The following is a 25,519-nucleotide window of genomic DNA, read 5'->3' as shown; positions in this document are numbered from 1 at the left end:
GGCAGCTGATCAACCCCCTCGAAATCCCTGGCAAACAGGCAGCGCCAGCAGTGTTTCCTGAAGATCTCCAGGGAAGGGGGCCCTCCCCTCTTCAGGGAGCCCATTCCACAGAGCTGGAGCCACAAGGGAAAAGGCTCTGTCTCCGGTCGATGCCAGATGGGCCACCCTAAGAGGTGGCATAGTTGGCGCACAGGGACATACGGAAGGAGACGGTCCTTCAAATATGTGGGCTCCATATAGCTATGCAGTACCAGAGGGCACAGCACACTGCTTTCTGACTAGAGATTATATCCTGAAAGTATTTTGAGCTACTATCTAGACATAAGAACAGGAAGCTCAGATAATTTGAAACTGTGCTATCTGCTAAGGTATTTTTCTCTTGTGGAGAAAATTCCCTCCTCACAAAATTTCCCTCCACCTACAAAAACTAACAGGATTATGTATAAACAACTTTTATGCACTGCTGTGTACTTCTCCAAGAGATGAGGAAGTGAAACACTCTGTGGAAACCCTCTTACATCTCTGCTAGCGGTTTCAGGGTGAATGTCGCTTAGCTAGCTAGGTGCTAGCTAACCCACCCAGGGAATTTCTTTCCACTGTTTTAAACAGGGGGGGGGGATCTCTCTGTTGGCTACCCTTCCTTAATCATACACATTTAGTACCATCATCTTCCAGTTTTAGCCATGCCTTTCCTTTAAAGACACAGAATTATATAAGAAATAGAAATGCTTCTGGGCACACACAGGCTACCTTTCCTTCATAACTTTCCTTAGTTCTTTCTCTGTTTCAAATAAAAGGCTCTCATGAGGTTAGGCTCTTCACTGTTCAACTCATGGATTGTTTGAAATGGTCAGTCAATCCCATCAAAATGAAGAAGTGGGGTTTTGAATGAATGCAAATGGGGATTTGGATTGTGTAGGGTATTTCCTTTCTCTGTGTTGACTCCTTTGCCCAGAAAAGCACCAAATAGCTCAAAGAGCGAAGATTGCTCTGCAGTCAGCCCTTGTCCAAGAGGAAGGGATTTCCCAGGGCATTTTTGTATGTGCGTCCACGCATGTTCAGTTCCTCTTGGCAAGTTGACAAGTTGCCACCACTTCTGCCCAATCAGCCCATGTCCTTTGTGAAAAGGAGTCTTACCCATTATTGCACAGGAGCCCATTGTGAAGGTTCACAGCTCTGTGCCAATGTTCTTTCGGCCAATGCCTGCTTTCTTCCCAACAACACCTAATAGGCAAATTTACAATTGCCAACAGCAATTGAAAATAATTGTCATTGGGTGGGTGGGGGACATGAAGGTAACTGCCACAGCAAATGCAGCATCTGATCCATACAGGGTGCAAGGCAAAATATGGTTTTGCTTGACAGGATAAAAACAAGAGAACGAGAGGGGCCTCTGTTGTTTTGCCCAGTTGTCCACTTACGTTTGGGATGATTTGCTGAACTTGTGGGAAGAGTTCATTTTTGCATGGGCTCAAGTGAAACTGCTTCACACAGGCACAGATATCAGGGGATCCCTTGGCCCTTGATACCTTTTAACCATATGTTTGAACTACGTAGGGTTGCCAACCTCCAGATAGTAGCTGGAGATCTCCTGCTGTTACAACTGATCTCCAGCTGATAGAGATCAGTTCCCCTGGAGAAAATGGCCACTTTGGCAATTGGACTCTATGGCATTGAAGTCCCTCCCATCCCCAAACCCCACCCTCCTCAGGCTCTGCCCCAAAAACCTCTCGTCAGTGGCAAAGAGGGACCTGGCAACCCTAGAACTATATCCCATGTAAAGTGCTGTGTTTGAGCTTACCTCAAGTGATTTAATTGATCCCATACTCCACCTCAAGTGATTTAATTGATCCCATACTCCAAAGAGCTGAGAGTAAATTCACAGCAACATTTAAAGTAAGCGGAGAGATAAGAAATCTAAGCCTTTAGAGTTCCAGTCCTTCTCCTAAAGCACTGATGCTTTAGAAGTTCTGTTGTTAGGGTTCCCAGCCATGCGCCTGCAAATGTTGGGAGATTTTGGGAGGGGGGTGCCTGAGTAGGGTGGATTTTCAGGAGGATGTGATGTCCCTTGTGGGTAACAATCTAGGAATTTCCCCAAATCTCTATGGTAAAGGCCATCAAGACTGGGGAAATTCTTAGAGTTTCACCATCAGTGTCATTCTCCTCCCCATTTATTTCCCCACTTCTCAAATTGAGAGTGGGGTGGGTGATGGCCCATTGGCAGCAGACAACTAGCAACCCTATCTGTTGTCTGCGGTGATTAGGGTCGTGCAAAAAAAATGTTTTGGTAAATTTTGGGTTTATTGGCCCCAATTTTTTTGGGTAAACCTGGAATAAGCTGAAAATCCAAACCAGTAAAGGGGTACTTCAGCTTTATTTCAGGGTTTACCCCAAAAAATTGGGTTCATTATAGTCTAAGGGGATTTTCTTTAAACTCCTGTGGGGGCATTTTTGAAGGTAGAGTCACCAAATTTGCAGCATAAACTGCAAAGGACTCTCCTTAGATGTTCATCAAACTTGGTGAACATTGGGACAGGGGGTCCACTTTTATGCAAAGTGGTCACCCCACCCTCCAGGCATTTGCAAGCCGAGCTGTCCATCGATTTTCAGGTTCAGAAGTTCAGCGTTGCTGAGGATTGGTGGAAAGAGCCAATTGGCAGGCTGGTGCCTCAAAGTCTGGAGGCTCCCTTCAGATCTGAGGCGCATAGCATGACGTCCATGCAAATTAACTTCCAAACTAAGAAAAACAACTTAAATGCAAGAAAAATAAGGCACGGAAAACACTTCTTTTGGTGGCAAATTACATCCTGTGAACAGTCCGTTATTATACTCATCAAAAATCTGATTTCAAGAGATGGTCATGGTGGGGGGAAACAAAGCCTCTACTTGGGGCTACCTTCCATTTCAGAACAGGTTTTCGGGGGGGGGGTGATATCGGAGCCAGCTGAGATCATGACTAAAGCAGCTCTTATGAAGGAGATTGCTCATCCGCATGGACGAGGAGTCTTCTTCAGAAGCCTAGTATGTATTTTATGTATTTTTATGGATTTTAGGTATTTTATAAGTTTATAGGTATTTGCTTGTGTATTTGCTTATGGCTTTGTTGATGAGCAATAAACCAAACACATAAGAAGCCTGGTAAGCAGCTGTAGAAGCTGGCCTTTTTTAGTTGGAGTGTATATCCCTCCAGATAGGACTGGGTGAGCCCCATCTTTTAAAATGATCCTTCCAGACTAGTTTGGTCAGACCAAGTTGGCTCTGATTACACAACCCCTTCCTCAAAAGGACCCCAATTATGGGGCCCTAACAAAACCAGTCAAATATAGAAAAATGGGAGAAAGCACAGAGCTGTGCATCTGAACAAAGGCAAAACCTGAAAAAGCCGAATATGTATTTTAGTATCCAGTCTACCCAAAACCGGAATATTGCTGAAACGGCTAATGTCGGGTTTATTTTTGGTTGGGGTATATCGAGTTGCACACCACTAGTGGTGATTAATCTGTAATGACTCATTTACCCTTGTGCAAAATATGCACAAGCATGTTTGAATGCTCTGGTATTGTATGAAAATGAAGAGCTCACCACCACTGTTTGTAGAGTTGCAGTGTGCTTGCTTAATGGCTTTCGATGATCAGTGTGTACTGCATGCTTCTAGAACAGTGGTCCCCAGTGTGATGCCCAGGGGCCCCAGGGCGCTCACCAAGGTGTTTCCAGGTGGCCCGTTGCTTGTCCTTTACAGCTTCTCTTCCCCAAAGCAAAGAGACAATCCTGTATTTCCTTCAATTCAAGGGGCACACATTCAGAAAGATTTGAACCCAGGCCTCCCAAATCCTAGTCCAACACTCTAATCTCTATGCCATGCTGGCTGTCTGCAACTCAGAGAAATGGGGGGGGGGCAAGAAACCCTCGCAAAACCGGAACAGGCTTCACAGCCTTTCACTTTCAATCAGTGGAATTTGATGGGCGTGCAAATTTGCTGTAAATATCCCATTCATCGCTTCCAAAAGCAGATGATGAGAAACTGTCATAAAATCCCTACAAGCTGTCATTAAGATCTGGGGTTCACACTGCAGTAATTAGCACGCCACAAGCAGTGACAATCCGTCTCCAAATGTACCCGTAATTAGGTCACCGCCAAGGCTCACAAGCATCGTTCTCTGACAACCCAGCAATTTGTTATTATTTATTATTATGTACAATTATGTTTCTGAAAATCATGGTGTTCACACAGTGTTGGGAAATATCCTATTATGCTAAATTGGGGGTTAAACCTTGGATTAAATCCTCCTGGAGATCCCATCATCTGTGCTGTTCCGTAGGCCTGTCTGATTGTTCTGGCTGTTGTTTGTGCTGGCAATTGAAGATGCTCCTTGGCTTGAGTGCTGAGGGCTACTAGTTAATGGTTGGGTAGCAGTGTGTTGGAAGCAGGCCAAACAAAGGCTGAAACAGGGTGACAACCGGACCCCTGTAAAGCAAGAACCGCATCCTAACACACAGGGGAAGATCGGACGCTCAAAGTTACGGACATTAAGAGCCACTTCAATACACGGGAATTCAACGCGCGTCATTTCATGTTGTGCTCTAGTGTTTAGTTTACCGTCAATGTTAACGGCTTATCATATCTGTAACTTTGTGATTTGTTTTGGGGCAACAATGTATGCTCCCAAGTATATGATATGAATATAATATTCTCCTATCTTACACGTGCTATTGATGCATATTTTCTCTATTTAAAGGCCCCATACTGCTGGTTTAATTCCACATCCTTTATACAGCAGGCTAACGTTTTGTTTACTAACCTCCAGGTGGTGGCTGGAGATCTCCCACTATTGCAACTGATCTCCAGGTGACAGAGAGCAGTTCCCCTGGAGAAAATGGCTGCTTTGGCAATTTGACCCTTTTGCATTGAAATTCCTCCCCTCTCCAAACCCTGCTCTCCTCAGGCTCCACCCAAAGCTGGCAACACTTGTTGGAAGTGAAGGACTGAGCTGTGTCTCTTTGTACCAAGCACACCAGTACTCCAGAGGAGGCACTAGAGCTAGTAAGGTGGACAGGTCAGATTCCTCTGTATCCTTCCTCTAGTCTATCCAATTGCTGTCACTTTGTTTACACAGCTATTCTTGGGGAACTTGCTTCCTTCTGGCTGCCTTCTTCTCTTCCTGCCCTTGTGCTTTCACTCTCTGACGTCATGAGCGGGGTTGTCAACTACAGAGTGGAACACTCCAGGAGATTTGGGGGAGAAGCATGTGCAAAGTTGCCAGCTCCAGGTTGGGAAATACCTGAAGATTTTGGAGGTAGAGCCTGAGGAGGGCAGGGTTTGGAGAGGAGAGGGACTTCAATGCCATAAAGTCCAATTGCCAAAGCAGACATTTTCTATTTCGCTTGGAGATCAGTTGTAACAGTGGGAGATCTCCAGCCACTGCCTGGAGTTTGGCAACCCTAAGCATGTGGAGGGTAGGGTTTGGGGAGGGAAGAGCCTCAGTGGGGGGTATAATGTGTTAGCATCCACCCTGCAAAGCGGCTATTTTCTCCAAAGAAAGTGATCTGTGTTGTCCAGAGATCAGTTGTAATTATTGGAAATCTTCAGGCCCCATCTGGAGATTGGCAAATTTAGGTGGGTATAATGCCATAGAGTCCACCTTCCAGAGCAGCCATTTTTTCCAGGGGAACTGATCTCTGTCGCTTGGAGATGAGTTGTAATAACGGGAGATCTCCAGTCACCACCTGGATGCTGGCAACTAGAGTTACCAGCTCTGGGTTGGGAATTACCTGGAGATTTTGGGGGTGGGGCCTGAGGAGGTGTGGGTTTGGAGAGGGGAGGGACTTCAATGCCATAGAGTCCAATAGCCAAATTTGCCAGTTTCCCCAGGGGAACTAATCTCTATCACTTGGAGACCATATATAACGGCAGGAGATTTCCAGCCACCACCTGGAGGATAGTAGTACAGGAGCGAACCAGTATAATGAAGTGCAAAAAATATTTTTATGAGCTACTGTGTCTAACAATTACGCACAAACAATTACACATACATATTAACAAGAAATGTTATACATCAACTATACAACCCATCTCATGGACAGTAAGACAAGGAATATATCTGAACAAGAGTGCAATGTCTCTCACTGTATGTACAGTGGTGTCTATTTTCTCCACCACCTGGAGGATGGCAACCCTACTGGCAACCCTAGGTAGGTCTGATGTTGAAGTTGGCTCCTTCTGAGTGGTTAGTGTGCTAGACAAGGAGCTGGAAGATCCCAGTTCAGATCTCCAATCTGGCATGAAACGATGCGTGACCTTGGGCAAGTAGGTGCTCTCTCAGCCTCGCATACCTCACAGGTTTTCTGTGAGGGTAAAAGGGCAGGGGGATGATGTTCATCATCCTGAGCTCCTTGGAGGAAGGGTATGATAGAAATGTACCAAATAAATAAATAAGCCAGTATTACAAAAACAGAGCAATGCCCAGCGCTTGTTCCTTTTCAAGGGCCTGTTTTAGGGTTGTGCAAAAAAAAAAAAAAGATTCGGTAAATTTCAGGTTTGGGTTTATTGGGCCCGATTTTTTTCATTAAATCTAGAATAATCTCCAGATGGAGCCTGAATAATCTGAATACTCATAAGAGTAAATTTCAGTATTTGGCTTATTTCTGGGTTTACAAAAAAAAATGCAGGCCCCTTGTAGTCTATGGGGATTTTTTGAAGCTCCTGTGGAGTCATTTTTGGAGGTAGAGTTTCCAAATTTTCAGGGTAGCTTGAAGGGCCTCTCCTTGCATGAACCCCAAAGGCTGGTGAAGATTGGGTTAGGGGTTCTGATTTTATGGGGTCCGGAAGAGCCCCCCTTCCTTTGCACTGCTCCCAAATCTTGCTGAGCCAGAATTTGCCACGCCAGCATTGGCAACCCCAGCTGCAACCAGTCACATAAATGGCAGGCAGTGGGAAGTAGGGCCAATCACATCCCTGTGAAAGGTTATTTGGGTTTAATGGGGCTCTCCGTTGTTCTTTTATACCTTATCAAGTGTGAGCTACTACAGTTCACCTTTTCAAACCCAAAAATGTTGGTGTGATTATATACCCTTTTATTCCAGAAAGAAAAACAAGGTGCAGCTGACTAAGTTGGGCTAATCCAATTGAGCAGCCAGGCTTAAAACAACAATGTGTTTAGCTTGCAGACATGTGATATCTTTTGAAATCTCTTCGGGGACTTGACAGTTTGCTATGTGCAGTTTCAAAACCCAGGGTTATCAAAAAATAAAAGCGTTGCTCTTTTAACCTCATGCTGATAGGCATCAGCATAAGAGTCTTTAACCTCTGCCGCGTGCTCTGGAGTAACATTTGACTCATATAGTGAGCGAAATCTCTGTAGATCCTCTCCCCATAATGGGAAGCTAAACTACATCATTGCGGGCAGAAAAGCAAAAGCTGTAAACGAGAAATAATCTACCCACTGTGTAGATGAGTGGTTTGCAGACTTTTCTGTCTTCAGAGAAACCTTTCCATGTCATCAAATGTGCTGAGAAAACCCCTCCAAATCTGCCACAGATAAACCTCTGCATATGGCACATGCTTGCACACTCCTTTCATGCAGGCTTCTGCATAGGAGGTTGCCAGCACCATCTTCGGAAATTCCTGAAGATATGAAGGGTGGTGCTTATGAAGTGTGGATTAAGTGGGGACTTACCAGCGGCAGGGGCTTACACCAAGGACAAAATGAGGTGGGTGCACTGACGTCACTTCCCATGTGGCTAGAAGCGACATCAGCATGTCACTGGCGGATATAAGAACTTAAGAAAGGCCCTGCTGGATCAGACCAAGGCCCATCAAGTCCAGCAGTCTGTTCACACAGTGGCCAACCAGGTGCCTCTAGGAAACCCACAAACAAGACGACTGCAGCAGCGTTCTCCTGCCTGTGTTTCACAGCACCTCATATAATAGGTCCTTCGATCCTGGAGAGAATAGGTATGCATCATGAGTAGCATCCATTTTGACTAGTAGCCATGGATAGCCCTTTCCTCCATGAACATTTCCACCCCCTCTTCAAACCTTCCAAGTTGGCAGCCATCACCACATCCTGGGACAGGGAGTTCCTCAATTTAACTATGCATTGTGTGAAGAAATACTTCCTTTTATCTGTTTTGAATCTCTCACCCTCCAGCTTCAGCAGATGACCCATGTTCTAATATTATGAGAGAGGGAGAAAAGCATCTCCCTGTCCATTCTTTCCATACCATGAGTAATTGTATAGACCTCTAGCATTTCTCCCCTTAACCGCCTTCTTTCCAAGCTAAAGAGCCCTAAGCGTTTTAACCGCTCCTCATAGGGCCGTTGCTCTAGTCCCTTGATCATTTTGGTTGCTCTTTTCTGCACCTCCTCAAGCTCTGCAATATCCTTTTTTTAGGTGTGGTGACAAGAACTGTATACAGAATTCCAAGTGTGGTCTCACCATAGATTTGTACAAGGGCAGTATGATAGCAGCAGTTTTATTCTCTATTCAGCTTCTAATTATTGGCAGCATGGAATTTGCCACCAGGCAATGGGCTGATGTCACTTCCAGGCACATGATGGGTGATATCAGCATGTCAGGATACTGCCAATGTTCTCGTTTCCTGCCATTTTCTCCCCTGCAGTGGAGACGCACTTGGTGTCCATCATTTTTCAGGTTCAGAAGTTCAGCGTTGCTAAGGACTGGTGGAAAGAGCCAAATAGCATGCTGGTGCCTCAGAGTCTGGGGCTCCATATCTGGGGTGCATAGCATGATGTCCGTGCAAATTAGTTTCCAAACTGAGGGGAAAGGCTTAAATGCAAGAAAAATAAGGCATGGAAAACATTGCTTTTGGTGGCAAGTGACATCCTGTGAACAGCCCTTTATTATGGTCATCAAAAATCTGATTTCAAGAGATGGTCATGGTTCAGGGAAACAAAGTGTCTACTCGGGGCAACCTTCTGTTTCAGAGCAGGTTTTAAGGGGGGGTGATATTGGAGCCAGCCGAAGTCTCAACCACAGGGGCTGTCTGAAAGAGATTGCTCATCCACACGGGTGAGGAAGTCTCCTTCAGAAGCCTGGTGGTGTGAGTAGCTGTTGAAGACAGCTCTTTTTAGTTGGAGGGTATATCTCTCTGGACGGCACTGGTGAACCCCGCCTTTTAAACAACCCTTATGCTTTATCCACATTAACCCACTGAATAGTGATGGACGGATGGTTGTGTGGTTGGATGGTTGGTCAGAGCAAGTTGGCTCTGATTACATGACCCCTACTTCAAATGGGCCCCAACTATGGGGCCCTAACAAAACCAGTTTAAAAAAAATAGAAAAAAATGGGAGAAAGCACAGTGTTGTGCATCTGAGCAAAGGCAAATATCCAAACCGGAAAAAGCCCAATAACTTTTGGGCTTTTCGGGAATCGCCTATTCGACTTCAAGCAGATCCCCAGGATTTTTGTTTGTTTGTTTGTTTGTTTTTAATATTTTATTAAATTTATATAAACAAACATACAACCACACTTACATTCATACAGTTTATACTCCTTCGGGGAGTTGGTTTCATCTTACATCTCAAGTCTTCTGCATTATCTTCGTGATTTATATAATAAATTCCATCTATTTAAATTGAGTTTTCTGTACTCTTAGCTTTACTTCTAACAATTTATCCCTTTTGTTGTACATAATCTAAATACCCTTCCCATTTTCGTGGGAAATCATCAGTTGTCTTCTCTGTCATCAAACTGGTCAGCTTTGCCATCACCACATATTCATCCATTTTCTGTTGCCACCTTTCCACGTCTGGCACGTCTTCCTGTTTCCACAATGATGCCAGTACCAATCTGGCCGCCGTTGTCATATAACCAAATAATTCTCCAGCGTTTCTAGCAGATCTTCGGCTTTTGGCGTTCTTTAAACTCAAAAATTACAGAAATGTCTAATTTGGGGGTTATTTCTGGTTTGGGTATATTGATATGCACAATATTCTCTCTGCTAGGCTTGAATAACAAGTGTATCTGGGAATTTTTTAAAAAAAAATTTAATGATTTATTTTTTAATAATAATAAAAAAGAAAAAAAAGAAAAAAGTATACATGTATGTAAATAAAAATAATATTCAAAAAAGAAAAAACATCAACATAAACGATACAAAAAAAATACTTACTGCGCACTATTATATCCTAAACTAATACATTCATCTTTTACTATCTATTTGAAAAGCTATAGTGCGCCGTACCCTACCACCCACCCAAGTGCCTTCACCATAGGACTTCCGGCGAGATGCTGTGGCAAAATATAAACACATCGTGTTAATCTTTTACATAATTAAAATAATTATTGTTGAAGCGGTGTCATGCTTAATACTGCCCAACAACTTTGATTTTACGTAGAGAAACAACTTTGATTTTACGTAGAGAAACTCTGTTATTAACTGCCTATATTGACTTTAAAGTGTGAAGAACTAATTCTGGCTGGTAGGGTTGCCGGGTGCATGTGTGGAGCCCCAGAAGACTTTGGGGGGTCAGGATATGAGGGGGAGACATTGTCGACCGGCTAAAACCTGGAAATTATGTCACTGATGCGCTAGGATTTTGCTGATCTTTATAGAGAGGGCGGGAAGCAGTGGTGGGAGACTGGCTGCCATAGCAGACAAGTTGACAGCCCTAGCGAATTACCAAGTAGTTTACACATACAAGCTAAATTGAGTCTGGCCTCATTTGAAAAGAAACTACCCCTCTTCCTCCCTCCCCCCTTTCACCTCATGCACTGCCTCCAGAGCACGAAAAGTTCATACCCAGCCATTTCTGGTGTGTCCTGGGCAATGTAGCAACATTTTTTAAAAGGAAGATGCATAATTGGGCAGGGTGACAAGCTTCCCTAGGCTGAAACGTTTCCAGTCTTCCTCCATTCGAGTCACAACGGGAGGCAGACCTTTGTCTCCGTTCCGTGCATAACACAGAATGCTGCAAACTGGGGTATTTTGCGTGGAGTCACGTTGCCTGGAAGTCCGTGACTTCAGGTTCCTTCCCACACCATTTGTAGGGTTGCCATCTTCCAGGCACTCTCAACAAACATACAACCTATGCTGGTAATAACATAGTTGTGACAACAGCAGCACGAGGGCTCACACTACGCTGTTTCAAAATTGTATTCAACTTGAGGACAGCAAATATTAGCAATTTTATAACTCAAAAACAAGCTTTCCATCATGCATAAGTACAGAAACAACTCAAGATAAGTACAAAATGAATCATCGACACCAAAACAAATGAGGCGCTCAATAGGAGACTACACCCTAGAAAAGGTTCAACAAAAATCCGCCACAGACGTGTGGTGTGAGAGTAAACAGTCTCTGTAATGCACTCAATTTCTTCAAGGAAAGCCAATTTTTTTCAAGGAAAGCCAAGACGATACCTCCAGCTTGGAATTCGTTTCGCATATGCTTCTTCAGTTGAATAACATCTTCATGCAAAGATTATCATCAAAGTCTTAACAGTGACCCAGAGGGTTCCCAGACCAACGGATCTCCAGGTACTAGCTGGAGATCTCCTGCTATTAGAATTGATCTCCAGCCGACAGAGATCAGTTGGTCGCATTGGCAACTGGACTCTATGGCATTGAAGTCTCTCCCCTCCAAAACCCTGCCCTCCTCAGGCTCCACCCCAAAAACCTCCTGCCGGTGGCAAAGAGGGACCTGGCAACCCACAGCATTTGACCCATCTTTTTCGCTGTTGCCCATTTCCCCCACATTTATATCTTTAACTATATTTCTGCAAGTACAACAATTTCTGTGGGCGCAAGGATTTCCACCTTCAGAGTGTGACTTGCCTGCCTACTTCCTCCCATGAGTAGGGTTGCCAACCTCCAGGTATTAGCTGGAGATCTCCTACTATTACAACTGCTCTCCAGCTGATGGAGATCGGTTCCCCTGGAGAAAATGACCGCTTTGGCGATTGGACTTTATGGCATTGAAGTCCCTCCCCTCCCCAAACCCTGCCCTCCTCAGGCCCCAAAAATCTCCATGAATTTCTCAACCCGGAGCTGGCAACCGTACCCATGAGAGACCAAAATGTCATTCCAATGTTTGTTCCTGGGGAGGTCCTTTGCCCCTCAGGAACAGGATTGGGGGGGGGGGTCACTTCACGTTGCTTTGGGTGGAAGTAGACACGAAAGTTGCACTCTGTGGGCAGAAATGCTCTGCATCCAAGCCAGCCACTATTTGAAGATCCTGGGTTCCATCCTATGCAATTCGGGTAAACATATATCTGCAAAATATTTTTAAAAGACCAAATTATTACTTTTTAAATTGAGCCATTAGGCAACCCTGTCTCATTCCCTACTCCTTTCTATGCTAAGTCTTTCAATTCCTTGACTAAAGGAAGGAAGGTATTACTTCCTGTATGTAGCACACCAGTACTAGCCTGTGCAAGCATTATTCCAATACGGTCTGATCTTTCCATCTGGAAAGGCCCTCGGATATGGTTTATCTCTACGGACAACATGACGGAGTTATGCCAACACATACATAGTCTTGTCGCCGGCCTCATGCACAGTTTTCCAATCCTCTGCAAATTTACTCAGATGGCAAATCTCAATGACGCATTTGTTGTATTGTCTCTGGTCCAGCATGCCAGCCAAAGGAACGGCAGGCGCAGGCAGGCCCCAGTGACGGATTGTCCAGATTGTAGCAGATCAGGGAGCTATACAACAGCCAATGGCATGAAGCTGACTCTCTGGTTCCTCTCATTCCCAGGCCATGGGGTTAGAATCATGCCTCAAACTACCTGCGGTTCCGCCCAGTGGCAAGACTACTCCTGGCACGAGGATTTGGCCGGTGTCATGCAGAGACCTAGCCAAAGTGTGCCTGCAACAGTCGCGCCAAAGCATGCCCACACCTCTGTTCGCAGAAGTACCATCTAGAATTGAGGGAAGGATTTCAGCTTTTCCAAGGTACCGTTTTAAACCCTGAAATTGGGAAAAATCAGCCTTGACCAGGGAAGATGGTAGGACACAAATAATGGGCGATGCGTTTCTCAGACAGCAATGGCTCTTTCACAACCACCTCCAAGTATCTTAAATGGCCTTAAATGGTTTGGGACCATTGTATCTGTGGGACAGCCTCTCCCGGTATGCCCCCCCCAGAGAGCATTGTGCTCGGCAAACACCAACTTACTGATCGTCCCCGGCCCGAAAAGTGTCCGGCTGTCCTCAAGCAGAGCCTTTTCAGCCCTGGCCCCAGCCTGGTGGAACTCCCTCTTTAACTAGACCAGGGCCCTGCAGGATTTAACACCGTTCTGCAGAGCCTATAAAGTTGAGATGTTCTGTCAGGCCTATGGTTAAGGGAAGCGATGGTTTTCATCATAACTGGCCTCTCTTCCCCTTCCCCTACATTCTTTTCCATCTGACCCTACCGGGGACTCTGATTGCTTCCACCGGGCTAGCTGCCGCCTGTGAGCAGATAACCAACTCCTACTTCTTTTCATTCGGACACCTATGGTTTTAATCAGGATTTAATTTTTTCTATACATTTTACCTGTATACTTTCCTGTATTATATGTTTTTATTTGACGTTAGCCGCCCTGAGCCAGCTTCAGCCAGGAAGGGTTATAACTTCCAAAGATAAATAAAAAAATAAAATAAAGTCTGGAAAGCTATCACATGAACACAGGAAGCTGCCTTCTACTGACTCAGACCCTTGGTCCATCAAAGTCAGTGTTGTCTACTCAGACCGGCAGCGGCTCTCCAGGGTTTCAGGCAGAGGTCTTTTCACAACACGTACTTGCCTAGTCCCTTTAACTGGAGATGCCGGGGATTGAACCTGGGACTTTCTGAATGCCAACCAAATGCTCTTCCACTGAGCCACGGCCCCTCCCCTATCATCTGTTCACAGTTGTATATTTGGGGACAAGTGCTGGTGGCTGCTTGGTCAAATCTGGCCCTAAGAAGGATGCCTTCTTGCCCCAATCCAAACACACAAAAAGTGTGCCCTTTAAAGGGGGAGGATCTAGGTCCACCATCCCTTACACACTTTGCAACTAGCTCAGGGCTTTTGAATTCCATGCACAGCATATGTGGTCTTCAAGGATGTTTCAAGACAAAACCAACAGAACAGTTCAAAAGAGAATGCTGGAGCATTTCACACTCCCCTAACATCCTTCTTGTTGTAATGAAAGCATTAGCTGAGCGAGTGCCAGTGAACAATCTGCTACCCTGGAGGAAAGGGCAGAGCTCCTTGATATTCTCCAGAGGATTATTTAAGAACTGCCTTGTAGCTGATCAGTGGACCATTCCTGGCAACAACTTCCAGTGGGAGACTAAGAAATAATAATTGATTCCCATTAATCAGTTCTTACTCCCTTTTATTCCGTTTGTTATATGCTTCCATAAAAGGCATGGGTTCCCTACTCGTATACTTTCAGAGAAACATGAATGTTGTGCTTGATGATTATGTGTCATATATGAAGCGGTGATAGCAAGGCTTAGTGTAACGTTTGCAGCAACTTGGGAAAGAGGAGTGCGTGATTCAAAATGCTATGATCTGGGCTATGGTGTTGCATCAGCTCTTTGAGTAAATGAACCGGCGTTGTAGGCCAACCCAATGGATCCATGTTGTTTAACATTCTATACACTGATAGTAGTGAGGGAGATAGTAGCCAGACTTGAAGTTCATAATGCTTGAAGGGACTTTGCTACAAATCCACAGCAGCTGCTGCTCAGCGATGGCCATAGAGGGCTTTACAAGGGGGTTAGACAGATTCATGGAGGATAGGTCTATTTGGTGGCTACTAGCTATGGTGCCTAAAGGGAACCTCCATATCCAGAGAAAGTCAACCTCTGAATACCAGTGTTAGGAGGCAATGTCAGGGGAAGGCCTTGGCTTCTATGTCCCGTTGGTAGCCCTCCAGAGGAACTGGTTGGCCACTGTGTGAGACAGGATGCTGGATTAGGTGGACCACTGGTCTCATCTAGCAGGGCTTTTCTGATGTTCTTCTCGGGAAGGCCTTGGCCTCTGTGCCCTGTCGTTGGCCTTCCAAAGGAACTGGTTGGCCACTGTGTGAGACAGGATGCCAGACTAGATGGACCACTGGTCTGATCCAGTAGGGCTCTTCTGATGTTCTTATAAAGGCTTCAGCCTCTATGTCCTGTTGTTGGCCCTCCAGAGGAACTGGTTGGCCACTGTTTGAGACAGGATGCCACTGGTCTGATCCAGCAGGGCTCTTCTGATGTTCTTAAGGTCTTCGTGTTTTTTATAAGTAGTGGGAGTGGAGGAGGACAGGCAAAAATTGCCTTGTGCAAAATTACCTACTTCGCCTGAGATACAGTTGACAGATGTGTTGATTAACTTCATTAAGACTTATCTTCTGCATCAGGGGCCTTCTCCTTGACTGGGGCCTTACAAGCCTTCTGCTACAAGGCAAATGTTATAATTGGGCTAGGTAAATTCTGATTCAGTTTCTTTGTCTCAAAAGATGCATTTCCTTATCTATGAAACAGTCAACATGACAAAAAAGCTCAACCCAAACTTGAGACCTGTGCACACAGTTCTCAATTAATCCCATTAATTTCTGGGAGGTGCAGCCAACCGACTACAGTCAGGGCAACCGTTGGGCTAAACCATACAGGAATGAAGGCTAGAGGATACACTAGGTTTCTATTGTTCATGTTACTAGGGGCAAGAGATCTTCCTTTTCCAAGTCCTGAAGGGCATATTTTCACATTTAAAATAACATCACAGATTTATGCCTTCATTTTTTCATCAGTTGGCTTTAGATGAACCATGGAAGACTGCATAGCTACACCAGAATTGGGCACCCTGAGCTACCAAGAACAGGTAGGGGATAAGCATGAGAAAATTCCAAGGCCCTGGACACCCTAGAAGCTCACAGAGCTGAAAAAATCATGTTTTCCCCATATTTGTACTGAGTCCAGGTGGTGTGACAGTGGAATGCCCAGAGGAGATCTTTGTCTGGGCACTTGTGGGCATCTAAGATAACTCAATGCAGCTTTTTCCATCTTCAAGATTACTTGAATGCAGAGCATTTCAACTATAAACTGCCAAACCTGGTTTGACCTTTGACATTTTTTCAGGCAGACAAGAAGCTGCATCTACTAAAAACAACATCAGAAGAAACTGCACTATCTCATTCATGCAAGATTCACAGGCCTTCTTTCAATTGAAACGAACCTGTTCTAAATGTGCATGTGTTGTTTCACCTACCTTCCTAATGGGGCATTGTGATATGAATAGGTACATCATGCTCAGTTAAGCACACCAATCTGGTGTATTTCAGAGCATGAGAGGGTACCTCCTACCACTAGCTTTCAAATAAATCAAATGACCCCAAAGGCCAAAATCAACGACCTGGTAATGGCAGATTACCCTGGAGTTCTTGGGAAGGAATGCTGATTATGTGTCGATTAGGATCATGAATATTTACTTCTAGGAATGGATCTCATGGCAAGTAGCTATCACAAGCCTGCAGCTTGAACTGTTGATATGTGTCTGTGCGCCATGGAAGATAAGTAATTTTTACAGCAGATAGCAGCATCTGTGTAACAATGGTCATTTATGCATGGGAGTTTTACCTGAGGCTCGTTGCTCGCTGGACCCACACTTTCCTGTTGGGAATCTCTGCACCAGCAGTCTCCAAGCTCGAATCAAGTCCCTGCCCCTTTAAATGCTGTTTTGTAATTGTCTTACTTGTAGTGCTTACTGTGAGAGAAAATCCCCCCTAAACCCAATTGCCACATAAAAAAGCATTTTAAAAACAATAACAAAAAACAATGGAGCAATCTGAAAGGAAGGGGGAGGGGAGAAATCCAAGCCTTGGTTTTAAAAAGCTTTTCTTCTGCTCAGAAATCGCTCCCAGGAAGCAGGAAGCATTTGAATCCCTGCCTCTGGACATGCTGCTTTGTAACTGGGTGTGAGCGAAATTAAGTTGGCATGCCCCACACTTTGCCTTATGCATGGGGATTTCACCCGGGCTTTGCTTAGGAGAGAGGGAAGAGTTGGGTTAGCAGAGGAATGGGAAGACCCGGACATTGCGAGGGCTGGCTGCGAGGTCATCTCTAATGGGCAGAGAACTCATGCATAACTCCAAGGAACAACCAATTCAGACCAGGGGCGAATGAGAGTGAAAGTACTCATGCATGAACGACCATTGTCAGCCTTCACCAAAATATTCATATTCACATTTTATTTCACTATCACATTCCTCGCTACTCCATTTCTGAAGCTCATGTGTACCTTGTCTGCACATACCGCAATGACTGATTGGTCCCAAAGTCATGTCAAGTCATAAAAGCCTCTCCACTATTTCCCTTTAGGAACAACAGCTCAGGGCTTTGAGACAGTCAACAAGGCAATTCGTTTTGCCTTCAAATTATGTGCCTTCTCCCCTAAATGAGTCATTTCTTGAAGAAACGGGCCTTAGGTTGGAAGCCATCCACTACGGCAAGATCCTCCATACCATGTAAGAACTACCGATGTGGATCAGGGAAATAGTCCACCTAAGTCAACGTTCCCATCTGCTGCCAATGACCAAGCAAATGTTTCAGGCAACTTCACAAACTGGGCATGATGCTGACGTCTGTCTCCTGGAGTTGATCCTATGACTGGACCTTAAGCCCTTCGCCTTCTGGGAGCTGGACAGGAGCTCTGCAGGTGGAGTTTACTGGAATGAAGACTCATCTTGTTAAAAACCGGCCACTTTGCTGGGCCCAAGTAATTCCATCAACACGATGCTTTGCTCTCCTCCCTCACTGCTGTGATTACTAACTGCCCTTTCCTGCGAGAAAGCACCAACTGCAAGTCCCTTCTTTGTTTCCTAACCCAGCAAGTTTTCACCTGGTTGCTGGATCCCACCAACTGATCTCTTGCACCTACCTGGACTATATTTTGGAGCTACTTTGCCTCTTGGTTAGACACCTCAGTTTGCTGATCAAAGTCCAATGTTGCAGAGATCCGGCTCCATCTACTTTTCCTTCAAGAGATCATGAGAGGGAGGGTACCTTGGCCATCTTCTAGGCATGAAATATGGGTCACTGGGAGTGTGGGGGAGAGGTAGTTCAGAATTTCCTGCGTTGTACAGGGGGTTGGACTTGATGACCATGGTGGTCCCTTCCAGCTCTATGATTCTATGAAGGACAGGTCTCTGCATGGGGCTCATCTAGAGATATATCATCTTCAAGAAAAGAAGGCTGCCTTTTTTGGTTCCCACGGCCACTGACTAATATTTTGCGCTCCATGTAAAGCAAGGAGAGGTAATCTTAATAAATTTGCAACCACTAACGCCTTAGATGTTTTTTTTAAATTATTTAACTTTTATTACTGTTGCACCATTTATACAATTACATATAATTTCAATGCATCCAATGTACATTTTGCTTTTTTTCATCTTGGTTTTTTTCCCCCAATGAGTGGTGTATTGGTGTCTGTGACACAAAATGGAAGAGAAACTGGAACTGCAATGAATGCAGACTCTTTTTATTTTTCATTTTCACTGACCAATAAACAGAACTACAGGTGCACCCAACCACGGACATGCATTAAACTCGTCATGAGAAATCTAGGTAGGCTAAGTAGGATGAAGAATGCTTTTTTAAAAATTTCTGTCGAAACTCCCAAAAATATTTGGAGAGGAAGAAGACGACTGGCATCAAGGGGGGGAAAAAACAAGGACAGCTACATTTTTTTCCGTCTGAAAGTTGCCATTCATTCACTGCATAAAAAATACAAAATAATAAAAGGCTGTAAATTAAAAAAGAAAAAGCCCACAGGAAATACTGCTTTGATAAAGATCTGATTGGTGTGGCACAAGCTCAGAGGGCAGAATCAATTATATCAATGCTCCAAAACCCCTATTAGAGAAAAAGGAACAGACCAAATAGGTTGGCGGAGTGCTTTTACAGCAGTTCAGGTACAAAAAAGAAGAGGAAGAAGAGGAAGAGGAAGAAGTTCTGTACTTTCAGACATCGGGGCTGTCTTCTGATTTTAATATCTGATTGAAATACAGGACTTTGTAGAATTGGCAGAAAGTATATTAGATATTTCCCCCACAAAAATACTATTTGGATTTCCCAACCCAACCACCCCTCCCTCGCCGCCGCCGCATTTCCCACCCTCTCACCCTCCCTTTCTCCCTCCCTCCCAACTGAACGGGACAATCCATTATTTTATTTTATTTTTTATTTTTCTTGGGCAATACACATTTCTTATTTCGGATCTGAAACAAGTTAGTAGAACTGGGGTGGGGGAGGGGAAAGGAAATTAAAAAAAAAAAAGACACAGGTTGTTTGAAGTGGTTAATTTTTGTTTGTTTGTTTTTTTGTTCCCAACAGGCTGTCCAAATTTAATCTTTCGCTGCTACGGTTTGATCCGAAATAGTTGCCGGGGCGTCAGACGGTTTCGCTTCCTCCGGCGGGGCCGCGGACTCTGAGGCCTTAGGGGTTGAACTAGGCGCTTCTGTTGTCGCTGGGGTCTCCTTGGAAGGAGGCGCAGCCTCGCTGCTGCTAGGTTTTGAGTCTGAAGCCACGTCGCTTTTAGTTTCTGGGGCTGCAGGAACTGGAGCCTCAGTCTTTTTGGCGTCCCCGTCCTCCTTGCCCTTATCGTCTCCTTTACTAGCAGTGACTTCTGAAGGCTGGGAAACTTTCGCACCGCTGCTGGGCTCCGAGGGTTTGGGCGCTTCACTGGTGGCCATAGGAGCGGCAGCAGAGCTGGGCTCTTCCGGCTTGGGCACCTGCGGCTCGCTGTTCTTCAGTGGCTCGGCCTTGGCATCGACCACCGCCTCTGGCTTATCCGGCTCTGATTTCTTGGCCTCCTCCTGGCTTCCAGCTTTGTCCTTCTCCCCTTCTTTATCATCCATCTTGTTGGCTGCCTCCTTCTCGCCCTTCTCCTCCTTGTTGTTCTCCTTCACTTCGGCCGTCTCCGTGGCGGCTTGCTGGTCGTTTTCTTTCAGCGCCTCCCCTTCCTCGGCGGCCGCCCCCTCGGCCTTCTTGTCCTTGTCTTTCACCTTTTCGTCGTTCACATTGTAGCCCTTCTTCTTCTTGCTCAGTTTGCCTCCCATGTTGGAGCTCTGTAATCAAGCGAAGAGGGAAAGGTTACCCAAAAAGAAAATAATCCCACCTCATATCACCTAGGAAAACAAAATGAAATTAACATAAGAAAATAAGAAAGGCCCTGCTGGATCAGACCAAGGCCCATCAAGTCCAGCAGTCTGCCCACCCAGTGGCCAACCAGGTGCCTCCAGGAAGCCCACAAGCAAGATGACTGCAGAAGCATTGTCCTGCCTGTATTAAGAACATAAGAAAGGCTATGCTGGATCAGACCAAGGTCCATCAAGTCCAGCAGTCTGTTCACACAGTGGCCAACCTGGTGCCTCTAGGAAGCCCACAAGCAAGACGACCGTAGCAGCACCGTCCTGCCTGTGTTCCACAGCGCCTAATATAATGGCCATGCTCCATTGATCCTGGAGAGAACAGGTATGCATCATAACTAGCATCCATTTTTACTAATAGCCATGAATAGCCCTCTCCTCCATGAACATGTCCCCTCCCCTCTTAAAGCCTTCCAAGTTGGCAGCCATCACCACCTCCTGGGGCAGGGAGTTCCACAATTCAACTATGCGTTGGGTTAAGAAATACTTCCTTTTATCTGTTTTGAATCTCTCACCGTCCAGCTTCAGCAGATGACCCCATGTTCTAGTATTATGAGAGAGGGAGAAAAAAGTTTCTCCCTGTCTACTCTCTCCATACCATGCATACTTTTATAGACCTCTATCATGTCTCCCGTTAACCACTTTCATTCCAAGCTGAACAGCCCTAAGCATTTTAACCACTCCTCATAGGGCCGTTGCTCCAGTCCCCTGACCATTGATTCATTCTCTTCTCATAAAAGGAAGAGCAGTGCTGAGAGCAGAGGGGGGAAAAGTGATCTTACAACTGAAGATGGGGGGCATATTTCCGCCACGCTTGTATTCCTTTTATACCTGTCCAAATAACATGGCTGTCCTTCCCGATATTAAAGGAGAGCCAATGGGGTGTACTGGTTAAGCGAGTTTGACTAGGACTCTAAAGACCAGTGTTCAAATTCCTCATTTTGCCATTTGTTTATACCCTGATTTTCTTCCCATTAGGACCCAAAATGGCTTACATAGGGTTGCCAACCTCCAGGTGGTGGCTATTACAATTAATCTCCAGCCGACAGAGATCAGTTTACCTGGAGAAAATGGCCACTTTGACAATTGGACTCTATGGCATTGAAGTCCCTCCCCAAACCCCACCCTCCTCAGGCCCCGCCCCCCAAATTTCCAGCTATTTCCCAACCTGGAGCTGGCAACCCTAGGCTTACAACATTATTCTCCCCTCCTATACGTTATCCTCATAACAGCAACCTTGAACAGTAGGCTAGGTTGAGAAAGATTGACTGACTAAATCCCTCCTCTTCCACCTTCCCAGAGCATATGCCCTCCACAAACACTATGTGAGACGCACCCATTGCCGAAATACCTCTTTTCATAGGAAACCCCTCTTCATCTCTTCCACACACCACTCCAATCCTCACACCATTAGAATATCAAGAGGAAACTAACATTTCTCTATAGTCATCAACAACAGAAGTAAGTAGAATAACTTTATTTTTTTAAGATTAGAAAGAGAGACTGCTGAATTACAACTAATAATGAAACCCAGGACTATGCAGTCACCTGGATTGAATAGAGATCTGAAATTCCTGTCTCATTACCAATTATAATTTCTCCATTCCTACTACCCCTCTGCATATTACACCTAATTCAATCACACCTGCTAATGTCATTTACTTGCTTATGACATTTACATTGCCACTGTGTGTCTAATTCACTCTTCTTTACTTAAGGATAGATGGACTCACATTCCAGCTGTATCTGAAGAAGTGAGCTGTGGCTCATGAAAGCTCCTGCCCTGCCAGAAATTTTGTTCGTCTTTAAGGTGCTACTGGACTCTTGCTTTTTTCTACTGCTACATACAGACTGAAACAACTACTCATTGTAATTTCCCCCCCTAGGAATACATGTGTACAATTACATTTGAATAGAGAGAAGCACACTCCTCTCCCACATTAATGTTAACTAATCATTGACCTTTTAAAAATCTGTCAAAATTCCTACAGGTGTTTTCTTCGCACAGGACTCGCTCCATGTACCTCAAAGTTCACTTTTGGCAATATTTCATTCAAAATGGTGATCAAGGGTGGGGGAACTTTTTCCGCCAAGGGCCATTTGGATATTTATAACATCATTTGCTGGCCATACAAAATTATAAACTTAAAAATTAGACGACCAAGCCCCAAGCAGGCAGCTGCCCCAGATGACCCCCCCGGCACGGGCAAGCAGGCAGGCATCCAACTGGTGGTGCATTTGCCCACCTGGTGACACAGGATAGTCTGTTGCACCAGCCGGGCGTAGCTGTCTAGCCGCACGCTCCTGCTTGCATGGTCCTGCTCTGCATGGTCAGGGCTGCTTGCACGGATGAAATGTGGACACACTGGCTAAGAACTCCCCGCCCCCAATGCATTCTGGCCCTGCCCCCTTTAACCCCTCCATTGTCACCACTTCCACCCCCAGCTCTCTTGTAGTACAGAGAGAATACGTTTCTCCATGGCCCGGGTGGGAAAGGGTTAGCACAGTTTCTTGGGTGGTCCTAGCAGCTCCATAGCTAATGACTTTTCCGCAAGGAGGGGAAAGGGTTCCTTTTCTTGGCAAAACAAACTCACATCTGCCTTGAATAGAGGCTATTCCTGTCCGCGGGAGGGGGAAGATCACCAGTCTTAGATCCTTCTGAGCTAGAGATCTGCCAGCACCCACAAAGGACCAGACCAAATGATTTCGCGGGCTTTAAACGCCCCCTCCCCGGGCCTGACATTCCCCACCCCTGCTTTAGACGGAGGAGCTTCTGTTGTTTTAGCCCTTCCTGAGATGGTTCACACAGCACAATACCCTCCTTGACACAGGAGGTAGAAACTGAGATGCTGAAAAAATTGTTATCTGAGATATAAAGTCAGCATTTTGTCACCATTCTAACACCTCACAGGGATGGGCAGGGAAGTGTCAGACTCTATACTAAAGTATCCAAGTAACTCTCAGGTGGTATATTTCAAGCAATAACAAACTGTGGAATATTCTCTCTTTTTTAGCACTTAAAAAGATTATTTCTCTTACAAATAAAACTTTAGGAAACTTTTTTTTACCATACCACAATTAAAATTGGGTAGAATCAACCAAAGTGAAAGATAAATTGCTTTGCAGGCCAGGAACAGACCAGTGGCGACCCAGATAGCAATCTGTGTCCCTAACCCTAACCATATACAACTGATGTCTCTTACTTCTACAGAACAGAGTGGATGTTCCTTATTCCACATATTTTGAATATCTGAACCTACCTTATACTACGTCACATTTGGTCAGCATTATCTACTCAGTTCAGCAACCACTCTTCAGGTTTTCAGACACAGAAAGGTCTTTCCCAACAACCAGCTACCTGAGATTGTTTCACTAGAGATGCCAGGAACTGAACAGGACCGTCTACATTCAAAGCAAATGCTCTACCATTGAGCCATAGCCATATGTATGTAGATCATATATAGAAAGTCTGCTTCTTCTTCTCCACTTCTGCTGAATATGAGGCTAGGAACTTATAGCTTTATCTCTAAAGCTATGTGAGTCCTCTTCACACATTATGGAGTCCACAGGTTAAGCCTAGGGTTCCTACTTTGTGTCAGATATAACACAATCACATGTGAGTTGTGGGTTCGCCTTAATTCCCCCTCAACAGCACACTCAGGAGACTATTTCAGACTGGGAAAATGGCTAGTGGGCCTATCAGAGACCCACGTCTATCCCAGGGAACATGGACATTTCCCCAAATATTGCCCCCTCGGGACTATTTCAGGTAGAGAAAATGGTTCAGGAGGGAAGGCACGTGCACCATGATCCTGACCCTAATTCAGCATCGCATACACAGGAATTGAGGAGGACCCACAATTCGCACATGATGGTTACCTCTGCCCCAGAATGGGGCTCCCGGACCTGTGTACTCCCTATTGTGTAAAGACCCACAATGCACAAGGATATCCCTTTTTGAAGCACAGGGATTTTGTTTCCGTTGCCATCGTGCTCAAATTACCTGTACTGTGCATAGGTAGAGGAATTCCTCCTCCGAGTCCAAGCTGTGAGAAAACCAGTTTCCCCAAATGCTCCCGAACAGCACCAGACGCCAAAGTGGACTCCGCGCCAGCCACAAGAGAGGTCATTGACCCCCACCTTGGTCCAAGTGCTCAGTCACCGAAGTCTAACAGCATTAGAGCCACCCCAGTTCTCACAGCTCGCCCATGTAGGCTGCTCTAAGGCTTATTATATAAAGGAAATGAAGTTTTTCATGCCATCCAGTCACATCGCACTTCAGCGCAGTTTTGCAAATCAGCAGGAACCGAGATTTCAACAATGGTGAGAGCAGATTTGCTTCCAGATAGCCAATCCCCAATTAAGCCTCTATTTGTTTGCCTGGCAATGCTTGGATAACACAAGCGAGCTTTTGTTCGAGGTGCCTCTTTTTACTTTTTTCACGTTGTCGCTTTCCTGCGCGGCTCGAAAAATGCCTGCCATTATGGGGTGGGGAGAGCGACGGAGGGAAAAGGGAGAGGAAGGTCAAGAGTATCTTCTTGTGCCGTGAGAGAAGACGGAACAAAAAGTCTTTGCGCTCCGCACAGAAGCCCGTTGCTCCCTCAGAGGGTCCCTGTCAGCGGAAGTTGGCAGACTGCCCAGCTGTCAGTCGAGCAGGTTTTCTGATGGCTCCGAAGGCAGCTGGATAATTATTGGGATAAAGAAGCTCCTTGGGGACACGGTGGAGGTGGGAACCAGATCTTCTCCTGCTATGGGGACCACAATGTCCAGGGTGAGGTTCAGGTTTCTGGACCATGATCTGCATTCCCAACCACAACTCTGATTTTTTTTTCTTTGTCCATAAGGCCTCTGTTGGGACAGCCTATATATTTCCTGAATAAATGAATGAATCAACGAATGAATGAATGAATGAATGAATGAATGAATGAATGAAGAAATTAGGTGTATATCTTGACAACCAGCACAAACATGGCTCTTGTGTATGGTTGCCAGGGCCCTCTTCACCGCCGGCGGGAGGTTTTGGGGCGGAGCATGAGGAGGTCAGGTTTTGGGGAGGGGAGAGACTGCATTGTCATAGAGTCCAATGGCCAAAGTGGCCATTTTCTCCAGGGGAAACTGGTCTCTATTGGCTGGAGATCAGTTGTAATAGCAGATATCCAGCTAGTACCTGGAGGTTACAATTAAAGCAAATTAAAGCAAAGCAAGGCATTTATGGCAAAAATTCCAAGAGTACTCAGAAATTATCAACATCAATATATTCCATCCAATACAATGTACAAACACAATATCAAGCAAAATATCAAGTTTGCAACGGAAAAGTATCCTGCAAAGCTGAATAAAGTCCAAGGGTTAAGGTTAGGGTTAGCTTTGCAGGATACTTTTCCGTTGATGTTG

General features: G+C 45.2%; 1 protein-coding gene across 1 annotated transcript; it reads right to left on the bottom strand.

Moving 5' to 3' along the window:
* Positions 1-19,308: 19,308 nt before the first annotated feature.
* On the bottom strand, positions 19,309-20,074 carry BASP1 (brain abundant membrane attached signal protein 1). The gene has a single exon (XM_056854112.1). The coding sequence runs from the start codon at positions 20,033-20,035 to the stop codon at positions 19,322-19,324; it is 714 nt and encodes a 237-aa protein (XP_056710090.1). The 5' UTR covers positions 20,036-20,074; the 3' UTR covers positions 19,309-19,321.
* Between the last annotated feature and the right edge of the window lie 5,445 nt (positions 20,075-25,519).

Source organism: Euleptes europaea, chromosome 8, assembly GCF_029931775.1.
Source record: "Euleptes europaea isolate rEulEur1 chromosome 8, rEulEur1.hap1, whole genome shotgun sequence".
NCBI lineage: Eukaryota > Metazoa > Chordata > Lepidosauria > Squamata > Sphaerodactylidae > Euleptes > Euleptes europaea.
The sequence above is the reverse complement of the archived record's forward strand: the minus strand, read 5'-3'. Positions and strand labels throughout refer to the sequence as shown.